Below are 22,553 nucleotides of genomic sequence, written 5' to 3' on the forward strand. Positions count from 1 at the left end.
CTTCAACATCAGTGTCCAAAATAATTTGAGTACTTCTTTTGATTCTACTTAATATTTTCCAATTTCTCTAAAGTCGTAGTCAAACTTTATTATACTATAGAATGACTCAGTATGCTTGTTAAAATAAAAATTTTTAGGACAATCTTCCTGCATTTTCACCTTAAAGATACTAATTGAGCAGGTCATTTTTAGTAACCAAAGATTTTAATTTTTAACAAGCATCCCAGTTGGTTTCAAAGTAGATGCTCTCTAAAACATTAATCTTCATCTCATTTCCATAGATGAAAAACTTGCATTACCTTCTGTAGTTAACAGAATTTTTGAATGATTATCACACTTCTGTCTCTCCACTTACTACTGACTGTGTGGAATTAGGAAATACTGCTCTGATTGATTATTTCATTTCCATAAGACTAGAGAGTGGGATTATTAGTTAAAAACATGAAAACAGAACGTACGTTTTTCTCATTTCTCTGTTAGCTTTATAGACCAGTAAGAAATAACAGAGCTCGCTCCTAGTTTATTCCTCTTTTCAGTAAAGGCAAGTTCACAGGACAACCTCTGTTGGTGGGATGTCTCAATCATGTTCTCTACTTCAGCTTTTATCATAGATCCCTGCATTTGGGTGGTTATTGGGTGAGTGCCTCTTCATTAATAAAGGTGTAATTCTGGTCTTTATTTAGCTAATGATGCTTATATGCATTTCTAGTCATTAGAATCCAAAAGGAAATAAAAATGAGTTTTAGATTCCGTAATGTCTAATACTTCAATTACTAGATCAGATCAGGTTGCATTCGTATTTGGCTTTTGAAACACCAAGAATGTAGTAATAAAAAGATGAGATTCCCAGTCTACATTATATGAGAAACAAAAAAATATTTAATTAAAGACTTTAAGATATTTTCATGTAAGGCATTGTGAAAAATCTTGGATATTTAAGGTATTTCAATATACTTGTAAAAAATTTTACGTCTACCTTCACATATAGGAATATCATTGGTCCATCCATCTGCATCACATTCACGGTAATTAATCCCACCTAGCAATTGAAACCTGAAAACCCAAAAATAGCAGAGTGGTGAGATAATGCGTGCTTATATGCAGTTTTAAACTCAGTGCCATTCTGAGTGTCCAGAGACTCAATATCAAGAAAAATTAACAGCATATGCATTTTGTTTCTTTTTTTGTTTGTTTTTCCTTCCTCCTCCCTCACCCTCTTTCTCTCTAGATTTGTTAAGTTTCTCTCTCTCTGTCTGTCTCCCCCTCACCTTTATCTTTCTCTCCTTCTTGGTGCATGAACTGGGAATAATCATAATCCTTGGTTCATGACAAACTCATTATTGTTTCAGACACCGTATTCTTGTTTTTCACTGAAGTAGGTAATTAGTTAAATCCAATAATATACTAAGCTCCATGAACTATCTCTAAAACAAAAGCTAAAAATATAGTAACCAATAGCTAACCTTATGTTTCCCCCCTCCAATCTTACACCATATTTCTGCCCTCCACGATTCTGATACTTTCTGAACATCTTAGGCTTTCTACATAAATAAAGATAGAGCACCCCGAAAGTTGTTACTGTGTAATTTACTTTTCAGCATTTGCCTCCATCTCCCCATCTCTATCCTAGAAATTCTTTTCAGAGAATACTCAGTGAATCAACTCTGCTTATCCAATCCATCTAATGTCGAATTTACATAATTTTAGTAACCCATCAAGCCTGCCCTTTGAATCTAAAATGCTCTACTTGATTATAAGTTCCCAGGGCATGTGCAAAATGTGCAATCATTGCTAGAGGCTTCAGATCTATACATTTTTATATCCTTTGCAAAGTCAAGTGCTGAATTTAAAGAGAGGATGCAAGCCTGTAGTAAAATAAATATTTCAGAGGTGAGGAGGATAGCAAATTTTAAAAATTGAGGCCCAGGAAATTATAACCTATTTGGTTATGTGTGATAAAATCAGCAGTAATGATTGAAGGGCTAAAAATGTATTTGAAAAACCTCCCTCAGGTAGTGACTAAGGAGAGAATAAATTCATAAAAAATTATACTTATTTGGTATCTACAGTATCTCAAGATCTCTTCTAAGGGCTGCAAATGTGTGTCTTACTAATTTTTCCGACGATCGTACATAAAATGTTTCTGTTTTGTAGGAGAGAAAATGGAAGTGAAGAGATATTTTTATAAATACCCGTAAGTGTTAAGTGGTAGAGAAAAGCAGGCTTACTCCAGTGCCTAAGCTTTAAACTATTATATTTTACTGTTTCAAATTAAGAAAACCATGAGAGAAGAATAATGTTATTCTATTTGTAATATTTGATTACATGTCTGTTTATTAAGTATAAGATTACAGTGATCTAATCCTGGTTTTCCCATATATAAATTTTTCTTCAAAGTAGTTTTTGATCTAGCAGAGAATAAGGGGGACAAAAGAGCACTGAGGATGTACAGGGAAGAATCTCCCAATGAAAACCAAGTAGTTTGTTGGAAGGAACAGAGTCAATGATTCTGAAAGAACAGTACTTTTAGTCCATGAGGTAAGAATAATTTGCAGGCCTGGGACATGAAGTAACACTAGTTGTAGGTAAAAGTCTTGCTTCCTTCACATTTTATAAAATCTGTCAAAACAGTTACCATACAATATAAACGTGTTACAATTCCTATTGTTCCTGATACATTGAACTCCCATGATACTCTGCACAAAATATAATGTAGTGAAGATTTGTTGGGTGAATAATTATATCTGTGCATACTTACTGTTTCCCAGTCTCCTATAATTATACCCTATGAGAGAAGTTATACTTTATTTAAATTTTTCAATGTTAAGGAGATAATGTGGTATCCAGATATAATTATTTCCATCACAGGTAAATTTTCAGGTAATTGCGTATTACTTTTTTAAATGCTCATAGAAAAATACAACAACTTTTAAAACATACAAAGTAGTACAGTTTCCATTTACTATCTTAATAATAAGCCTCTTTTGGTATGGACTACATACCCCTCATTACATGTATATACAACTTTTGCACCATATTCAAATGCATTTCCTACTGTGAGCTTAAAAGAACCAAAGGGAGTCTCTCCAGGAAATCCACAGGGCCTTTCTAAAATGAAAAAAAAGATATGAATTAGTATGGAATAACAAGGAATATATTTTATGTAGAAGTGGGGGAATGAGGATATTTGATATTATATAAGACAGACTGAATATAAGAAAATTAAATATGGCAAAGCTATTATTTCATAACTGAACTTAAACTATATGCTTGCTTTTTGAATTTTGGAGGATGACCACCCATTTTTAAAACTGATGATGTATTGGCCGGGCATGGGGGCTCACGCCTGTAATCCCAGCACTTTAGGAGGCAAAGGCGGGCAGATCATGAGGCCAGGGGTTTGAGACCAGCCTGGCCATTATGGTAAAACCCCATCTCTATTAAAAATACAAAAAATAGTCAGATGTGGTGGCACATGCCTGTAGTCCCAACTACTTGGGAGGCTAAGGCAGGAGAATTGCTTGAACCCGGGAGGTAGAGGGTGCAGTGAGCCGAGATTGCGCCACTGCACTACTCCAGCCTGGGTGACAGAGCCAGACTCTGACTCAAAAAAAATGATGAGGTATAATTTTGTATTTGAGTGACAATCGTGATATAATTCAGCCATAATTGCTACAATATTAAATCTTAAGTATTTTCACAACCGGAAGTTTTCATAAACTTCACAAATGTACGAAGTACTTACTCTGACATGTCTTCAATGGATTAAGAGCCACCCATGTTCCAAGCTTGCATATCATTATTATATTTCCGAGAGATCTATATCCAGGGCGGCATTTATAGACAGCCTGAGTGCCTTCTGGATATGCTTGGTCAGGCCAGGAACCTGTCAGAATTTCTGTACTTTTTCTTGGAGGAAGTTCATTGCAATCTACAAACAATAAAAACAAAATAAGTGCTTAAAGCATAAAGTTATATGTACTAACGGTATGTTTAACTAATTGTTGCTTTTAAAAATGCCTATACAGTTATAAGTCTACCTAAATTTCTCTCTCTCTCTCTCTCTCTCTCTCCCCTACCCCCATATCTATCGAGTAAACATACATTTCTGCATGTAGTGTAGGAATGCACTTCACCTTATAAAATTTGTACCTACATAATTTTATAAGAATGTTCACTGTGAGAAAATAACCTAATAACTTTCCAAAGCATTAAATATATTTTGTTATATTACTCTTAATTGCTGGTAAGCATTCTACTATTATTTCATTAATTTGGAAAATATTTATTAAGCACTATTCTAAGTTATAAACAAAAAAAAAAAACACTGAGGAAACAAAGTATCTGTTCTCAAAGTATCTGCATTCTAGTAGGGCAGCCAATTATTAAATAAGTAATCAAAGAGATGTATAATATGCATTACATGTATCTTATTGCAATATACATGTAGATAAATTCTATTTGCAAAAATGAAGCATGATAAGCTAACACAAAATTATATGGAATGCTCCAAATAAGATACAATAGGATGGAAAAGAAAAACGCTCCCACTGCAAATTGGAACAACAAATTCTGTGTGCATGTGTGTGTTCAAAGGAAAGTTGTGGAAACAAAGACAATTAAATGAACCGAACCTAAGTAGGAAGGACATGTTTCAAGTAAACATAGGGTCTCTGGCCATTTTTTACCTGGTTATGTTTGTCAACTCTGCATATGGACTGAAGATCAGGCCTCTATTTAGCCTGAATGGAATAATGGTAATGAGGTAAGAAAGAACCAAACATGAGGAGGTTATATCTAGCATGAAAAGTTCTAAAACTTTGCCAAATCAGGTTGCTTTCCTAGAGTCTAGGTAGCTTCTTATGAGAAGACTGACTTTCCCATTGTCTCATAGAAAAAGTCTCAATAAGAAAAGGGGACTGACTCAAATATACAACTTGAATGCTCATCAAAACATGCCATATTTGAAAGTCACTCCAGGTGATATATAAGACCAGATGTCAAAACAGCAGAAAAGCTGTATATATATATATATATATATATATATATATATATATATATATATAATATAATGTATACAATAAAAGCTCTCTCTATATATGTATGTTCACTTTTCTGTTGTTTGATACATATATGAGCATTTAAGATACATATATACATATATATGAGCAGATGTCAAAACAGCAGAAAAGCAAACACATACAAAAGAGCTTTTATTATATATATCATATACTCATATATATAATATATATGATGTTTTGTGTATTGTTATATATATGATGTTAATATAACATGGTGGTAGGTTCTTCTATCTCAAAAGACTAATATATAGACACACACATATATAGTATACATATATATATTTCCATATGTATATATGTGTATATGTATATACTCTGTGTGTGTGTGTGTGTGTGTGTGTGTGTGTGTGTTTATTAGTCTCTTAGGATAGAAGAAACTAACCAGATTACTGATTTTTAAAACCTAAGAAGGTTTATTATTTGAGACTTTAGAAATGAGAAGTGGGACTGACTCAAACTAAAAGTGTTACCCAGGTCCCTCTGAGTTAAATTTTTGAGTGGCTAAAGAAACAGTGAACAATCTTGTTGGTGAGAGTAAGTTATATAAACTTTTGTCATTACTTTTTTTGTTTAAAAATATGATTTCAATAAAAATTAAAAGATACACAAAGAAGCAAAACAACTATGAACAAATAGAGAAAATAAATATTCAGTAGAAGTAGACATTCAGATTCAGGTGCTAGAATTAGTGTTAAGGTCTTTAAAATAGATAAAGGAATTAAAGAAAATAGATGGAAAAAATTTTTTAAAGAAATTCAAAATAAAATTGACTCATAATAAATCATGTGAATTTCAAAAATATCAGAAATAACAATTTGTCAGAGGTGTTAAGAATCAAATGAAAACAGCACAATAGAAACTTATTGAACTTAGAGAAAGTGTCATGTAAAAATATCCAAACTGAAGTATAGAAAAACAAAAGTGTGTACACAACCACAAACAAAACAGAGTACAAAAAATGTGTGGTGTAGAGTCAAGTGATAAAACATGTTTTATTGAAATTCTAACAATAGAGGAGAAAATGAACATAGGCAGTATTTAAAGAAACAATAGCTGAAAGGTTTCCAGAATTGATGAAAGAAATAAACTCACAAAATCGAAATTTCAACAAACCCCCAAAATGCTATATACCAAGAAAACCTATACTGATACTCTGCTGAAAACCTAAGATTAGAGGCAAACTCTTAAAAGCAGACTATATTAGTCCATTTTTGTACTGCTATAAGGAAACACCCAAGACTGGGAAATTTATTTTAAAAAGAGGTAAAACTGACTCACAGTTGCACATGGCTGGGGAGGCCTCATGAAAATTACCATCATGGTGGAAGGGGAAGCAGGGACCTCTTCACATGGTGGCAGAAGAGAGAAACACAAACAGGGAAAATGCCAGATGCTTATTAAACCATCAAATCTCATGAGAACTCACTCACTATCATGAGAACAGCATGGGAGAAACTGCCCCCATGATCCAATCACATCCCACTGGGTCCCTCCCTCAACACACGGAGATTATGGGGATTGCAATTTAAGATGAGATTTGGGTGGGGACACAGAGCCAAACCATATCATTCTGCCTCTTGGCTGCTCCAAAATCTCATGTTCTCACATTTCAAAACACAATCACGGCTTCCCAACAGCTCTCAAAGTCTTAATTCACTTCAGCATTAACCCAAAAGTCCATGTCCAAAGTCTCATCTAAGAAAGGGCAAGTCCTTTCCACATATGAGCTCATAAAATCAAAAGCACATTAGTCATTTACAAGATACAAGAATACAGGTACTGGGAAAATGCTCCCATCCCAAATAGGATAAATTGGCCAAAACAAAAGGTGCCAAAGGGTCTGTGAAAGTCTGAAATCCAATAGGGCAATTATTAAGCCTTAAAGTTCCAAAATAATTTCCTTTGATTCTATGTCTCACATTCAGGTTACACTGATGCAAGAAGTGAGTTTCCACAGTTTGGGGAAGATCTGTCTCAGTGATTTTACAGGGTAAGGCCCCCCTGCCCTGGCTGCTTTCATTGCTGGCATTGAGTGCAAGCTGTCAGTGGACCTACCATTGTGGGGTCTGGAGAATGGGTGGCCCTCTTCCCACAGCTTCACTATGTAGTACCCCAGTGGGGCCTTTGTGTGGGGGCTTCAATCCTACATTTCTCTTCTTCATTGACCTAGCAGAGGTTCTCCATGAGGGATCCCCACTTGCAACACACCTCTGGACATCTAAGCATTTCCATACATCCTATGAATCTAGGTGGAGGTTTTGAATTCTGTGTACCCACAGGACCAACACCATGTGAAAGCTGCCAAAGCTTAGGACTTTCATCCTCTGAAGTAATGGCTCAAGCTGTCTGTTGGCCCCTTTTAGCCATGGCTGCAGCTGAAGCAGCTAAGACACAGACCACCAAGTCCTGAGGATGCACACAGCAGTGGGGCCCAGGCCTGCAAAACCATTCCTTCCTAGGCCTCTAGGTCTGTGATGGGAGAGGCTGCCTCAAAGATCTCTGATATTCCCTGAAGATATTTTCCCCTTATTTTGGTGATTAACATTTGGTTCATTTTTTATGCAAATTTCTGCAGTGGGCTGCATTTCCCCCAAGAAAGTTGTCTTTTCTTTTCTATTGCATCATCAGGCTGCAAATTTTCCAAATTTTTATGCTCTGCTTCCCTTTTAAACATAAGTTGCAATTTCAGATCAACTTTCTCAAGTTCAAAGTTACACAGATCTCCAGGGCAGAGGCAAAATGTTGCCAGTATCTTTGCTAAAGCACAGTTAAGAGTGATCTTTGCTCCAGTTCCTGTTAAGTTCCCCATCCTCATCAGAGACTACCTCAGCCTGGACCTCATATTCCACATCACTATCAGCATTTTGGTCTAAACCATTCAACAAGTCTCTAGAAAGTTCCAAACTTTCCCACATGTTCCTGTCTTTTTCTGAGACCTCCAAACTGTTCCAACCTCTGCCCATTACCCAGTTTCAAAGTCATTTCCACATTTTGAGGTATCTTTATAGTAGTGCCCTTACCACCTCAGTACCAATTTACAGTATTAGTCCATTTTGCACTACTATAAAGAATTACCTGAGACTGGGTAGTTCATTTTTTAACAAAAGTTTAATTGACTCACATTTTCACATGGTTAGAGAGGCTTCAGGAAACCTACAACCATGGTGAAAGGTGAAGAGGAAGGTAAGACCTTCTTCACATGGTACCCGGGGAGGTAAGTTCAAGTAGGGGAAATGCTAGATGCTTATAAAACCATTAAATCTCATAAGAACTCACTCACTATCATGAGGACAGCAATGGGGGAAATCACCCCCATGATCCCATCACCTCCCACTGAGTTCCTCCCTTGACATGTGGTGATTATAGGGATTAAATTTAAGATGAGTTTTGTGTGGGGACACAGAGCCAAACCATATCACAGACAGATGAAAAATAATTTTTTGGCCGGGTGCGGTGGCTCAAGCCTGTAATCCCAGCACTTTGGGAGGCCGAGGCGGGTGGATCACGAGGTCGAGAGATCGAGACCATCCTGGTCAACATGTGAAACCCCGTCTCTACTAAAAATACAAAAAAACTAGCTGGGCGTGGTGGCGCATGCCTGTAATCCCAGCTACTTAGGAGGCTGAGGCAGGAGAATTGCCTGAGCCCAGGAGGCGGAGGTTGCGGTGAGCCGAGATCGCGCCATTGCACTCCAGCCTGGGTAACAAGAGCGAAACTCCGTCTCAAAAAAAAAAAAAAAAAAAAGAAAAATAATTTTTTTCCAAGAGAATAGTAAAAATAACAGTCAAGTCTGTAGCAGTAAATACTAAAGTCTGAATATATATGTCTTAGCATTACTAAAGTGCTAAAAATTACAAGTCAGCAGAGAACTCTATAAATGGTGAAAATAAACTTCAAAAATGAAAGAGAATAGAAACACATTCTTAGGCAAACAAACAGAAAGAATTCAACAAGAGCAGACTCAACTATAGAAATATACTAAAGTGCCGGGCGCGGTGGCTCAAGCCTGTAATCCCAGCACTTTGGGAGGCCGAGGCGGGTGGATCACGAGGTCAAGAGATCGAGACCATCCTGGTCAACATGGTGAAACCCCGTCTCTACTAAAAATACAAAAAATCAGCTGGGCATGGTGGCGCGTGCCTGTAATCCCAGCTACTCAGGAGGCTGAGGCAGGAGAATTGCCTGAACCCAGGAGGCAGAGGTTGCGGTGAGCCGAGATCGCGCCATTGCACTCCAGCCTGGGTAACAAGAGCTAAACTCTGTCTCAAAAAAAAAAAAAAAAAAAAAAAAAAGAAATATACTAAAGTTCTCTGGGCTGAAGGAAACTGATCTAAAATGTGAGCAAAGAAGTACAAAAAGGAATAAGCAGAACTGAAGAAAATAAATATATGGGTAAATAAAAAAGCTACTGAAACATGGTAAACATTTTGCTAAGTGTATTTTACTCCAATAAAAAAGGTCATTGATGGTTTAAATCAACAATGGCCACATTTTATAGTGTTTTTAATAAATTCAGGAGCATAATATGAAACAATAATAGCAAAAATGTCAGAAAAAGGCAAAGAAAATAAAAGTGTTATGATGTTTTTTCCATAGTCTTGATGTGGTAAAAATACTGATTTAGGATACATTGTAATAATTTAAGTATGTTTTGTTATAATTGCTAGGTTAGCCACTAAAACAATAATATTGAGATACATAAAAGAACTAGTTAGACATGACAAAATGAGATAGTCAAGACTACTTGATTAAAATAAGAGAAGGCAAGAAAAGAAAGAAAAAACAAGACAAAAATAAACAGCAGTATGCTAGATTTAAACCGAACTGTATCAGTAATTATATTAAATGTAAATGGATTCATCACCACACTTGACATACAAAGATTGTCTGACTGGATAAAAGTAAAAAAGAAAATTCAAGTATATGATGATTACTTTGAATAAAACTGTACATATAAATAGAGAGTAAATGACAAAACCAATATGCTAGAAAAGTATCAACCAAAGTAAGAATGATGCTAATGTATTAATATCAAGCAAATGATAACTTAAGTTTGAAAGTATTACTAGAGAAAAAGAGAGTAATTTCATTTTAATAGAAGAGCTACTTTAACAGAAAGATGTACTAACTCTAAATGTGTTTGAACAGTGTTTACTGGAACTGGCTCACACTGATTCATAGGGGCCAATTATACATATCTCTTGCTGATACAACGTTCACTGATAACATATTGGTAACTTGAAATTGACCGTATTGTGAGAGTTTACACCAGGAAACTCAGCAAATTTTACAAATCAAGGCTGTTCTCTTTCTTTTTAAAAACAGTTGGTTGTGGCCGGGTGCGGTGGCTCACGCCTGTAATCCCAGCACTTTGGGAGGCCGAGGCGGGTGGATCACGAGGTCGAGAGATCGAGACCATCCTGGTCAACATGGTGAAACCCCGTCTCTACTAAAAATACAAAAAATTAGCTGGGCATGGTGGCACGTGCCTGTAATCCCAGCTACTCAGGAGGCTGAGGCAGGAGAATTGCCTGAACCCAGGAGGCGGAGGTTGCGGTGAGCCGAGATCGCGCCATTGCACTCCAGCCTGGGTAACAAGAGCGAAACTCCGTCTCAAAAAAAAAAAAAAAGAGTTAGGTTTAAACAAATTTAAAATAAATACGTATATGTCTCATTGTTTTATAATTTTTAATTACCTGCTAATATGATGCTATGTCATTTTTATCCCACTATTATCTTAGTTCTATATATCTATAATCATATTTATTTTATAAATGTTTACTAAAAAGCATGAAAAAATATCAAAAACATAAGATTTAATGCATAAAGCAAATGGCAAACAGAGCATATATACATTAGAACATTTTTTAGTTAAAAATTGTATTTGTGAAAAAATCATATATGCCAAATTTAAAGGAAATTTAACTGGAAAATTATTCTTAAGACAAATACACTTCTTGAGAGAGATCCAAGATGGCTGATCACTAACAGCTCGGGATTGTAGCTCCCAGTGAAAATGCAAAGAATGAGAGGATGCCACACCTTCACATGAATTCTTGTTGCTCACGCACCAGGAGATTCCCAGCGGAGGAGCCCCACGGGTCGCCAGCGCGACTCTTGTGACCGGCGAGGCGGTTTTGCCGGCGCCTTGGAGTGACGGTTCTTGGTGCAGAGTCGGAAAAGCACCATTAATCTTAAAGCCGCTGATTTGGTCGGTGCAGTGGGTTGCTCAGATTTCGGCACTGAGAATCAGTAAGTTGGACGTCCACTCAGAAACCTAATTACAAAGACGGTGAATTCAAAGACCACAGATGGATAAATTTATAACGAAGGGAGGAAAACGGCCAAAAAAGGCTGAGAATGCCCAAGATCAGAACGCCTCTCCCTCAGCGGGGGATCACAGTTCCTCATCAGCAACGGAACAAGGCTTGATGGAGAACGAGTGTGTTCCAATTACAGAAGCAGGCTTCAAAATGTGGATAATGAGAAACTTCTGTGAATTAAAAGAACTTGTTTTAACCCAATCTAAAGCAACTAAGAACTTTGAAAAAAGATTTGACGAAATGTTAACAAGAATACACAATTTAGAGAGGAATATAAGTGAATTGATGGAGCTGAAAAACACAATAGGAGAACTTCGTGAAGTATGCACAAGTTTTAACAGCCGAATTGATCAAGCAGAAGAAAGGATATCAGAGGTCGAAGACCAACTCAATGAAATAAAACAAGAAGACAAGATTAGAGAAAAAAGGATACAAAGGAACGAGCAAAGTCTCCAAGAAATATGGGACTATGTGAAAAGACCTAATCTACGCTTGATAGGTGTACCTGAATGTGACGAAGAGAATGAATCCAAGCTGGAAAATACGCTTCAGGACATTATTCAGGAAAATTTTCCCAGCCTAGTAAGGCAGGATAATATTCAACTCCAGGTAATACAGAGAACACCACAGAGATATTCCTCAAGAAGAGCAACTCCAAGGCACATAATCGTCAGATTCACCAGGGTTGAAATGAAGGAGAAAATACTAAGGGCAGCCAGAGAGAAAGGTCAGGTTACCCACAAAGGGAAGCCTATCAGACTTACAGCAGATCTCTCAGCAGAAACCCTACAAGCCAGAAGAGAGTGGGGGCCAATATTCAACATCCTTAAAGAAAAGAACTTTCAACCCAGAATTTCACATCCAGCCAAACTAAGCTTCACATGTGAAGGAAAAATAAAGTTTTTTGTGAACAAGCAAGCACTCAGAGATTTCATCACCACCAGGCCTGCTTTACAAGAGCTTCTGAAAGAACCACTACACATATGAAAGGAACAAACAGTATCAGCCTTTCTAAAAAAATTATCAAAAAGAGCATCAATATAATGAAGAATTTACATCAACTAATGGACAAAATAGCCAGCTAATGGCAGTATTAAACTCACATATATTATTATTAATTCTAAATTTAAATTGACTAAATCCCCCAATCCAAAGACAGGCAATTTGAATAAAAAACTAAAACTCATCAGTATGCTGCATCCAGATCCATCTCACATTCGAGGATACACAAAGACTCCAAACAAGGGATGGAGAAAGATTTACCAACCAAACAGAGAGCTAAAATAAATAAATAAAAAGCAGAAGTTACAATTAAGCAACAAAGATCAAAAGAAGCAAAGAAGGACATTATATGATAAAAGGATCAATGCAACAACAAGAAGAGCTAAAGATCCTAAATATATACGCACCCAATACAGGAATACGCAGACATCCAAGACTTATAAAGAGACTTAGACTCCCACATAATAATAGTGGGAGACTTCAACATTAATATTAGACAGATCAATGAGACAGAAAATTAACAACGATATTCAGGACTTGAACTCAGATCTGGAACAAGTAAATGTAATTAACATTTATAGAACTCTGCACTTTAAATATACAAAATATACACTCTTATCAGTACCACATCATATCAACTTAGAAGTTTAAAAGAAATCTTGGTTGGCTCCTTGTTTGCCATTCTCTTCCCTCATTTTCTTTCATGTCTCCATTATTAAGGACAATTATAGGCATACCCATATTTAGACTGCATTCTAGCCCGGGCAATAAAGCAATACCCCCATCCTCTCTCCTTCTTCCTCTTTCTCTTTCTTCCTCTTCTTTATAAAAAAAAAAAAAAAAAAAAAAAATGGAGGCTGTGGCAGGAGAATTGCCTGAACCCAGGAGGCAGAAGTTGCGGTGAGCCGAGATTGCGCCCTTACACTCCAGCCTGGGTAACAAGATCGAAACTCCATCTCAAAAAAAAAAAAAATACCAAGGGTTAGTGAAAAGAAGCTCTAGGGATATGTTATGACCAAGAGAATGTTAGTGTAGCAGAATAGACCTGCAAATAATTATGATTAAAATACTTTTTTTCTTATGTTTAGCTATTCCAAAATTTTAACCCAATTAAAAAAAAAAAAAAAAAGACAAATACACTTCTTGCAGTAACAAGAACACTAGCCACTATCAAAAGAAAAATGTTAGAGTAGGATAGATCATTTACTTAAGAACATCCATTAACATGACCATTGCTAGTAATTAAAAGAGATAAAAATTTAGTGAAAATTATTTTTTGACCAATTTTAATGACAAAAACGTAAAGGAGCTGATATTCGATTATGCTGGAAAATGAGGTAATGTAAATATTATTATTAAATAAAATGAAGCATAAATGTTTATCTCACTAAAAAGAAACAGCAATAAAGAATCTTAAAAGCACCCACAGAGAAGTTGACAAATAATTTCAATTTTTAAAAGATGGCAAATAGCCGGGCGCGGTGGCTCAAGCCTGTAATCCCAGCACTTTGGGAGGCCGAGGCGGGTGGATCACAAGGTCAAGAGATCGAGACCATCCTGGTCAACATGGTGAAACCCCGTCTCTACTAAAAATACAAAAAATTAGCTGGGCATGGTGGTACGTGCCTGTAATCCCAGCTACTCAGGAGGCTGAGGCAGGAGAATTGCCTGAACCCAGGAGGCGGAGGTTGCGGTGAGTCGAGATTGCGCCATTGCACTCCAGCCTGGGTCACAAGAGCGAAACTCCGTCTCAAATAAAAAAATAAATAAATAAAAATAAAAAATAAAAAAGATGGCAAATAATAATTAAAGATTTTGTGAAATATTTAGGTACAGAGCATTCCAGCATTTTTAATAATGGGCATAATTAGAATATTCATGAAAATTGTCAAATCATGGCACACCCACCTGAAGAAATATTATCTGGCTTTTAAAAAATTGTTGTTTGGGCCGGGCGCGGTGGCTCAAGCCTGTAATCCCAGCACTTTGGGAGGCCGAGGCGGGTGGATCACAAGGTCAAGAAATCGAGACCATCCTGGTCAACATGGTGAAACCCCGTCTCTACTAAAAATACAAAAAATTAGCTGGGCATGGTGGCACGTGCCTGCCATCCCAGCTACTCAAGAGGCTGAGGCAGGAGAATTGCCTGAACCCAGGAGGCGGAGGTTGCGGTGAGCCGAGATCGTGCCATTGTACTCCAGCCTGGGTAACAAGAGGGAAACTCCGTCTCAAAAAAAAAAAAAAAAATTGTTGTTTGCCACCGCATGTTCTCGCTCATAAGTGGTTGCTGAACAATGAGAACACATAGACACATGGAGGCGAACATCACATACCAGGGCCTGTTGCCAGTAGGGGACTAGGGGAGGGATAGCTGGGGGTGGGGGAAATGGGGATGGATAACATTAGGATAAATACCTAATGTAGATGACAAGGGAATGGCTGATGCAGCAAACCACCACGGCACATGTATACCTATGTAACAAACCTGCACGATTTGCGCATGTATTCCAGAACCTAATGTATAATTTAAAAAATTGTAGTTTGCGTAATATTTAATTAAGTGCATAAAATTTATAATAGTAAGAAGGAGAGGTAGTATATTTTCTGTTTAGTGAAGTTACATTAGGTCAGGGGCCAGAAGACTTGAAAACTAACTTGTGGGCCAAATCCACTGACAGTTTGTTTTATAAATAAAATATTTATCAGAACACAGCTGTGTTTATGCATTTAGATACTGTCTATGGCTTCTGTTATGTTAGAATCGAAGAGCTGAATAGACAGACATTATGGTACACAAAGTCCAAAATATTTTTTGTCAGTCTATTTCACAAAAAGTTTACATGTCTTGGGCTTCATTATTTCAGAATATTCTTATTACTTAAGACATCTTAAAAATAAAGCCAGGTGGCTAGCCATGGTGATTCACACCAATAATCCCAACATTCAGGGAAGCTGAGGCACGAGAAACCCTTGAGCCCAGGAGTTCGAGACCAGCTTGGGCAATATAACAAGATTCTATCTCTACAAAAAATTAAAGAAACACATGAGCCATGGTGGCACACACTTGTTGTCCCAGCTATGTGAGAGGCTGGGGCAGGAGGGTCTCTCGAGTCCAGGAGTTTAAGGCTGCAGTGAGCTATGATCACGTTACCGCACTCCAGCCTGAGAGACAGGGTGAGACCCTGTCACAAAACGGGGGAGAAAAGAAACACATATGTTTTGTGGTGAATGATTTCACAGAACCATTTAGAAAGCTGACAAGACAGTAAAGGATTACAACAGAAAATTTGGGTATAATAAGAACCCGGAGAGAAAAACAGGCAGCCAAATTTTTTCTGCACTGAGGGTATTCACCATCTGGGGAAGATGTGAGCTTGTTTGTTGATAGCCTTGTTAGGCTAAAGCAACAAAATTCACAACTGGAAACCTAAGTGGATTCACCCACAAGATAAAGAAGAACTGGAAGTAAAACGGACTCTTCATACAGGAACCCAGCTTTGAATTCCTTACGCGACCAAGGAATTTGAAAGCACGAATTTGGCTAAAGGTCGTCTCAGACTGAAAGTGCTCGTAGCCACCCAGAAAACCTAAGTTGTAACTTTACTGTGAGGAAGATTTTTTCTTAAGCATCAAATTATTATTGCAACCGTCAAAGCCGTTATAGGGGGAAAAGGCACCTAAGTACTATGCACTTCACCAGGAACAAAACAGATCTTTGATACCGGAATAAATATATACGGACCATACTCAGTAGTACCAGCGGCAGGCCCGCCCCGCCTTCTCTCACGCCTGCATCGGGAGCCTGGAGGTCTCTCTGCAAGGTTCGGGCAGGAAAGGCGGCGCGCCCCGCTGCGCCCTTCTGTTTAGAAAGCGCGCGAAAAGCCAGGGAGGAGGGGCTTTTGATTGCCAGCCTGGCAGCCAATCCAGGGTCGGGTGAGAACATCCAATCCCTGCAGAGGAAGTTTGGGGGCACGCCTCTGAGTGGAGGAGAGCTTGAATGGGCGGGAGGAAGACCCGGATGAAAACCTGCCTCCCGAACTGCGGATTTTCCGCCTTGCTTCCCGGCCGCAGCCTGCTTGCTCGCTGTGTTTCTGTCTTTCTCTGTCTTCCGAAAATAAATCATTTTCTGCAAGATTCTTCGGGTCCGATATTTACTTGAAGGAGCTCCCGCCACGCGCCCGCCGGGATCTCCTCCTCCTTGGTGGGCGAGGGAGAGATCAAGGGCCTGACAGGAAAGCGCGGGCCGGAGGGAGCGGAGCCATCTTTACCGCCCCTGAGGCCAAAACCGGCCGCGCTAATTCTGTTGTTGAAATGTAAGAGAAAAGACTGGCTGATGACATCTGAGGAGAGAAACTCTAACAATGTAGCAGCGGATTTTGAAAAGAACCAAACATAGTTTCTAAAAACTAGAAAACTCATTTTCATTATCAATGGGCAGCTTAATAGCGATAATACGGTTGTAAAATAATTCATGGACGGGAGGATTGGTCAAAATAAAGACTGCAGGATGCAGCATGGAGACACAGTGTGTGGAAAACACACAGGTGAGCTAAGAGGCAACGAGGACAGAAAAGCCAGAGCCATGCTGGAAAAGAGTTTTTAACAATGAATGGAACATACCAGTTAATAAATTTAAGAATTAAGAAATTCCAAGCAGTAATAAAAAGACATCTATGGGCATCGTAAAGAATATACAGAAAACCAAAGGGAAAATATCTTCACCTTGTTAGAAAAAAAATAATTTAAAAGGAGTAATGATTAGATTTACAAGGATTTCTCAATAGCAATAGCAGAAGCCAGCAGATATTAAATAATCACTTCAATTTGCAGGAAGAAATAACCATCTATCTAAAATTTTTTTTTTTTTTTTTTTTTTTTTTTTTGAGTCGGGGTTTCGCTCTTGTTACCCAGGCTGGAGTGCAATGGCGCGATCTCGGCTCACCACAACCTCTGCCCCCTGGGTTCAAGCAATTCTCCTGCCTCAGCCTCCCTAGTAGCTGGGACTACAGGCGTGCGCCACCATGCCCAGCTAATTTTTGTATTTTTAGTAGAGACGGGGTTTCACCATGTTGACCAGGATGGTCTCGATCTCTTGACCTCGTGATCCACCCGCCTCGGCCTCCCAAAGTGCTGGGATTACAGGCTTGAGCCACCGCGCCCGGCCCTATCTAGAATTCTATATACGAAATAATTTTTCAAAAAAGAAGTTTTGATTCATAAAATTTATTTATTTTTGACAAGATCTCTGTTGCCCAGGTTGGAGATCAGTGGCCTGATCTTAGCTCACTGCAGCCCTGACCTCCTGGGCTCAAGTAGTTCTCCTTCCTCAGCCTCCCAAATAGCTGTGGCTACAGTGAACCACCTCTCACTGCTAACTTCGGTAGTTTTCGGAGAGACGTGGTTTTGCTATTTTGCCCAGTGTGGTCTCAAACTTTTGGGCTCAAGCAATCCGCCCACCGTGGCCTCTCGAAATGCTGGATTACAGCAGTGAGCCACCATGCCTGGACTGATTAACAAAATGTGAGGGAATTTACCACTATAAATACACATTGAGTGAAAAAAATGTATTTCAGAAAACTGAAACTGATCCTAAATATAAGGTCTTAGGAAGAAGAAATGAAAAACAAAGAAAATGGTAAATATTGAAGTGAAAATAAATGAATACTGACTATAAAACAATAAAAATAGTATCTTGGCCGGGTGCGGTGGCTGACGCCTGTAATCCCAGCACTTTGGGAGGCCGAGGCGGGTGGATCACGAGGTCAAGAGATCAAGACCATCCTGGTCAACATGGTAAAACCCCGTCTCTACTAAGAATACAAAAATTAGCTGGGCATGGTGGCGCACGCCTGTAATCCCAGCTACTCAGGAGGCTGAGGCAGGAGAATTGCCTGAACCCAGGGAGCGGAGGTTGCGGTGAGCCGAGATCGGGCCATTGCACTCCAGCCTGGGTAACAAGAGCGAAACTCCGTCTCAAAAAAAAAAAAAAAAGTATCTTACATGGTTTTAAATATAAATATGTATGTATATGCACACATATGCATAAAACACATGACAATAATGTGTGAACTGTGAGAAGAGTAAATAAAATTAATGTCTTTTAAGTTCTTCACAGTGTCTAGAAAAACAGAAAGGTGTTAATGAGCTGTGATAGTTTTCTTAGAAAGTCATCTGGGTTAAGCCAGTGTCCCCAGTTATTCAAACTAACCTAAATGTTGCTGGGAAATATATTGCCAGATATCATTCCAATCAGTTGACTTTAAACAAGCTGATCACTCTAGATAATCTAGATAGGCAAGATCAAATCATTTGAAAGGTCTGAAACACAGGGCTGAGGATTCTCTGAAAAAAAGAGGGCATTCTATGGAAAGCAGCTTCCGTTCCTGTGAGTTCCAGCCTGCCTGCAATCTTCCTTTTCTATCTGCCCTGTGGATTTCAAACTTGCTTATCTCATGCTCATTCCATAAGGCAATTTATAAGAAACCTCTTTTTAAGTAGCTAGATAGGTAGATAGGTAGATAATCTTCTACTTCTACCTAGGCATCCGCAGCTGAACCCTGAGTGATAAATTCGTATTAGACTTTGCTAAGTTAAGAGGACATATGTTATGCTCTGAATATATGCAGCCTCCCTCAGCCCCAATTTATATGTTAAAACCTAATTAACAATTATAGTATTAGGAGGTGAAGACATTGGGAAGTGATTAGGTCATGAAGGTGGAACTCTGTGATTGGGATGTGAGCCCTTCTAGAAGAGGCCCCACAGAGCTGCCCTGTCCCTTTCGTCACTGCGGACACAGCCAAAAGGCATGGTCTATGACCCAGAAACCAGCCCTCACCAAACACTGCATCTGCTGGCGCTACGTTGCTCTTGGACTTCCCAGCATTCAGAACTGTAAGAAACAAATTTCTGTTGCTTATAAGCTATGCAGTTAATAATATTTTGTTGTAGCAGCACAAAGAGACAAGTTTTAGAAGTGCCCATTCACATCGTGGAACATATCCTAAGGAAGGAGACCCAGGCATCTGAGACCCACTTCCCCTTTGACTATCACACTGCATTTCAGTAGAAGAAAAGGCTGACCGACTGGGGCCTCCTGTTTCACCTTCCTGTAGGTGGCAGGCTTGGTCTTGGGGAAACTCTCCGGAAGACACTGTTTTTACTTAAAACAAGATCAAACCTGAAACCTTTTCACATGTGATTTCTAAGACTGTAAACCCAAGATTCTTCCATGTGTCATATCTAAAGTATAACCCTATATAAAGGCAGAACCTTCCTTTGTTAGGTGAGCTGAGCTTTGGACAAACTGTGGCTCAGGCCCCCAGCCCGGTGTTCAAGAGATCCATTTCTCGCAGCCGCTCTGTTGACCAGGATGTGAGTTTCAGCTGGCAGAAGGCGGGAAAAGGTCTTTCAGGCGGTGTGCCTTGCCCTGTGGAGCATCCCTGCTGCTGTGGTGACGCATCCGGAGAGCACTCCCGGGCGGGTATTTGCCTGGTGGAAAAACCTCACCGGAGTGGAGCAGAGAGGCCCCGCAGTGTGGATCCACCTAGTGGCTGAACAGAGAAGGAATGGGTATTTGGAACGCCCGGACCACTGAATATGGTAAGACTGAATCCGGGAAAATAGCCCGCCCCATTTTGGGTGGAAGCGTGGCCTGATCTCCTACGAGTGAGATTCGGCACTTTTGAACGTGGCTCTTTCTCTCTTTCTGTAACTAACCTTGGTAGCTTTTTGCTTATGGTTTTGAATTGGAAGGAGAGCGATTGTATGTGGGTGTCTGTGTGTGTGTAGACGGATCAGACTGGACTCATCAGTCGTGAAAAGTATTGGACCCATTACCAAAACTGCCTCAGGCGGGGGTTATCCAGGCTCTCATTGTCCCTTAGGAAGGAGGGTGGAGACTTCCTAGCCAGAAACAGAAGACTGATATTATCACCCAGGCCAGTGCAGGGCTTGTGTGGTTTTGCACCCAACTTGTACACGCGGTTGGGATTATCGCTACCAGAGGATAGCTGGTTCACTTAATTGGACTTAAAGAATATTTCCTTAGCATTGGACTGGCCTCAGAGGGTCAAAAACTATTTCCGTTTCAATGGGAGAAACCCAGAATCAGGTGTAACCACTCGAATATACCTGGAACCAGCTTCCCAGGGGCCCAGAAACTCTCTCATCACCCTTGGGGAGGCATCTGCCCGTGACCACCCTGGAGAAGCTTCTTGCTTGCGTGCTGCCCCATAGGCTGATGACCTTCTATTGGGACACCCCACAGCAGTCAGGTGCACAAACAAATGCCTTACTTCGGCACCTGGAGGACTGTGGAAGGAAAGCCCAGATTTGCCAAAAAGCAAATGCAATATCTGAGGCTCACCATCCGAAAGGGGGAATGCAGCCTAGAAGCAGAGAGGAAGCAAGCTGCCTGCAAAGTGACAGAACCTGAGAGTAAAAGCAGGTGAGAGAGCTCCTGGGAGCCGTGGGTTTTGTAAATTGTGGATTTCCAAACTTTGCAGTACTGGCCAAACCCCCACACAAAGTGACAAAGGGGGACGGGGAGAAGACACGACACCCTTTAAATGAGGCAGAAGCTAAAAGCGAAACTTCTGTCAGCCCTGGCTTTAGGGCTAGCCAATTTAACACAGCCTTTTCATGCTGTCAAAAAAAAAAAAAAAAAAAAAAAAAAAAGAAGAGAAATGGCAATTAAAGATTCTAGCCTCAACTCTGGGAAGAATTTAAATATCAAAGCACCCCACACAGTGGTGACTCTAATGAATGCCAAGAGACCTCACTGGCGGGCCTGCCCAATACCAGGGCCTGCTACGTGCAGCGGTTGTAGAGGCCATACAGGAGACCGCTCATTTAGGTCAAGAGTCACTTGAAGAGACGCTAGGCCAGTACTTTTACATCTCACACTTACCAGCCTTGACCAAAACTGTGGCACAGCGACGCATTACATGTCGGCAACACAACGCGAGGCAGGGTCCAACTATTCCCCCTGGAATTCAAGCTTATGGAGCAGCTCGGTTTGAAGATCTCCAGGTAGACTTTACTGAAATGCCCAAGTGTGGGGGACATAAGTATTTGTTGGTCCTGGTGTGCGCATACTCTGGGTGGGTAGAAGCCTCAAAAGTCCCCTGAAGTAACCCGTGTGCTGCTTCGAGATCTTACCCCTAGGTCTGGACTGCCACTGCACATCGGATCAGACAACGGACCAGCATTTGTGGCGGATTTAGTCCAGAAAACAGCAACAGCCTTGGGTATCACCTGGAAACTGCACGCTGCCTACCAACCTCAGAGTTCCGGAAAAGTGGAAAGAATGAGCTGGACCATCAAAAACAGCTTAGGGAAAGTGCCAGGAAACAAGATGAAAGTGGCTGCAGGCTCTTCCCTTGGGGTTAATCAAAATTAGCGGCACCCCCTTTAGGAAAAACACGAGATTCCCCTGTGAAGTCTGATTGGACCCCTCCCCGACTCCAGGCACTCCCAGGAACTCCTGGGGACTGGGGAGAGATTGAGCTACTTACCAGCTCTAGGGAGAATATCACAGGATGCTTCAACCAGAATAAATAACAAATGTCCTGTAAGCCTTTTTCTCCCCAGTTCACCCTTTCTCATTAGGTGATCACGTGTGGATAAAGGACGGGAGCACAGCCCCTCTAAAGCCACAATGGAAGGGACCTCAGACCTGATCCTGACCACTCCCACAGCCGTGAAGGTGGAGGGAATCCCAGCCTGAACCCACCAGGGCCGTGTAAAAACCAGCAACAGCTGAGACTTGGACCAAGGCAAGGACCGCAGAATCACCTTCAAAGGCCAAGAAGCCCTGCTCCAGCCACATTCAAGAAGCTGGCCGGTCCACGCACGGCCGAAGCATGAGGAAATTCACCGTGGGACTTTTCTTCTTAATAACTAAATCAGACATTAACTGATTTTGAAGAATGCTCTCAATGTGTCCACCAGGTTACAAAGGTAGGGCGAAATGTCACTCCCATTCTTTTGTTTTACTGTTATTATGAGTGCACAGGGACACAGAAAGGAACTTGTTTATATAATGGTACTCAGTATAAGGTGTGTAATCCAGGAGATGGGCAGGTAGCTGTGTCATGGGCATCATTAAGCCCTCTTTCTTCCTATTATCTGTTAAGGTAGGTGG

The 22,553-nt window shown here is 39.9% G+C and overlaps 1 protein-coding gene across 4 annotated transcripts in view; it reads right to left on the reverse strand.

The window, feature by feature from the left end:
- The window catches only part of LOC101044777 (complement factor H-related protein 5), a 145,529-nt gene that overhangs the window by 111,987 nt on the left and 10,989 nt on the right, over positions 1-22,553 (reverse strand). For 3 of the 4 annotated variants that reach the window (XM_074389698.1, XM_074389696.1, XM_074389697.1), the window contains exons 2-5: positions 6,360-6,424; positions 3,746-3,931; positions 3,003-3,108; positions 977-1,053 (exon numbers count right to left, since the gene is read on the reverse strand). In XM_074389698.1, coding sequence (XP_074245799.1) covers positions 977-1,053; positions 3,003-3,108; positions 3,746-3,931; positions 6,360-6,424 — 434 coding nt within the window. The remainder of the gene's footprint in view (positions 1-976; positions 1,054-3,002; positions 3,109-3,745; positions 3,932-6,359; positions 6,425-22,553) is intronic. The other variant, XM_003938145.4, reaches the window with a different exon arrangement.

This window comes from Saimiri boliviensis, chromosome 19 (assembly GCF_048565385.1).
Source record: "Saimiri boliviensis isolate mSaiBol1 chromosome 19, mSaiBol1.pri, whole genome shotgun sequence".
NCBI classification, from domain to species: Eukaryota; Metazoa; Chordata; class Mammalia; order Primates; family Cebidae; genus Saimiri; species Saimiri boliviensis.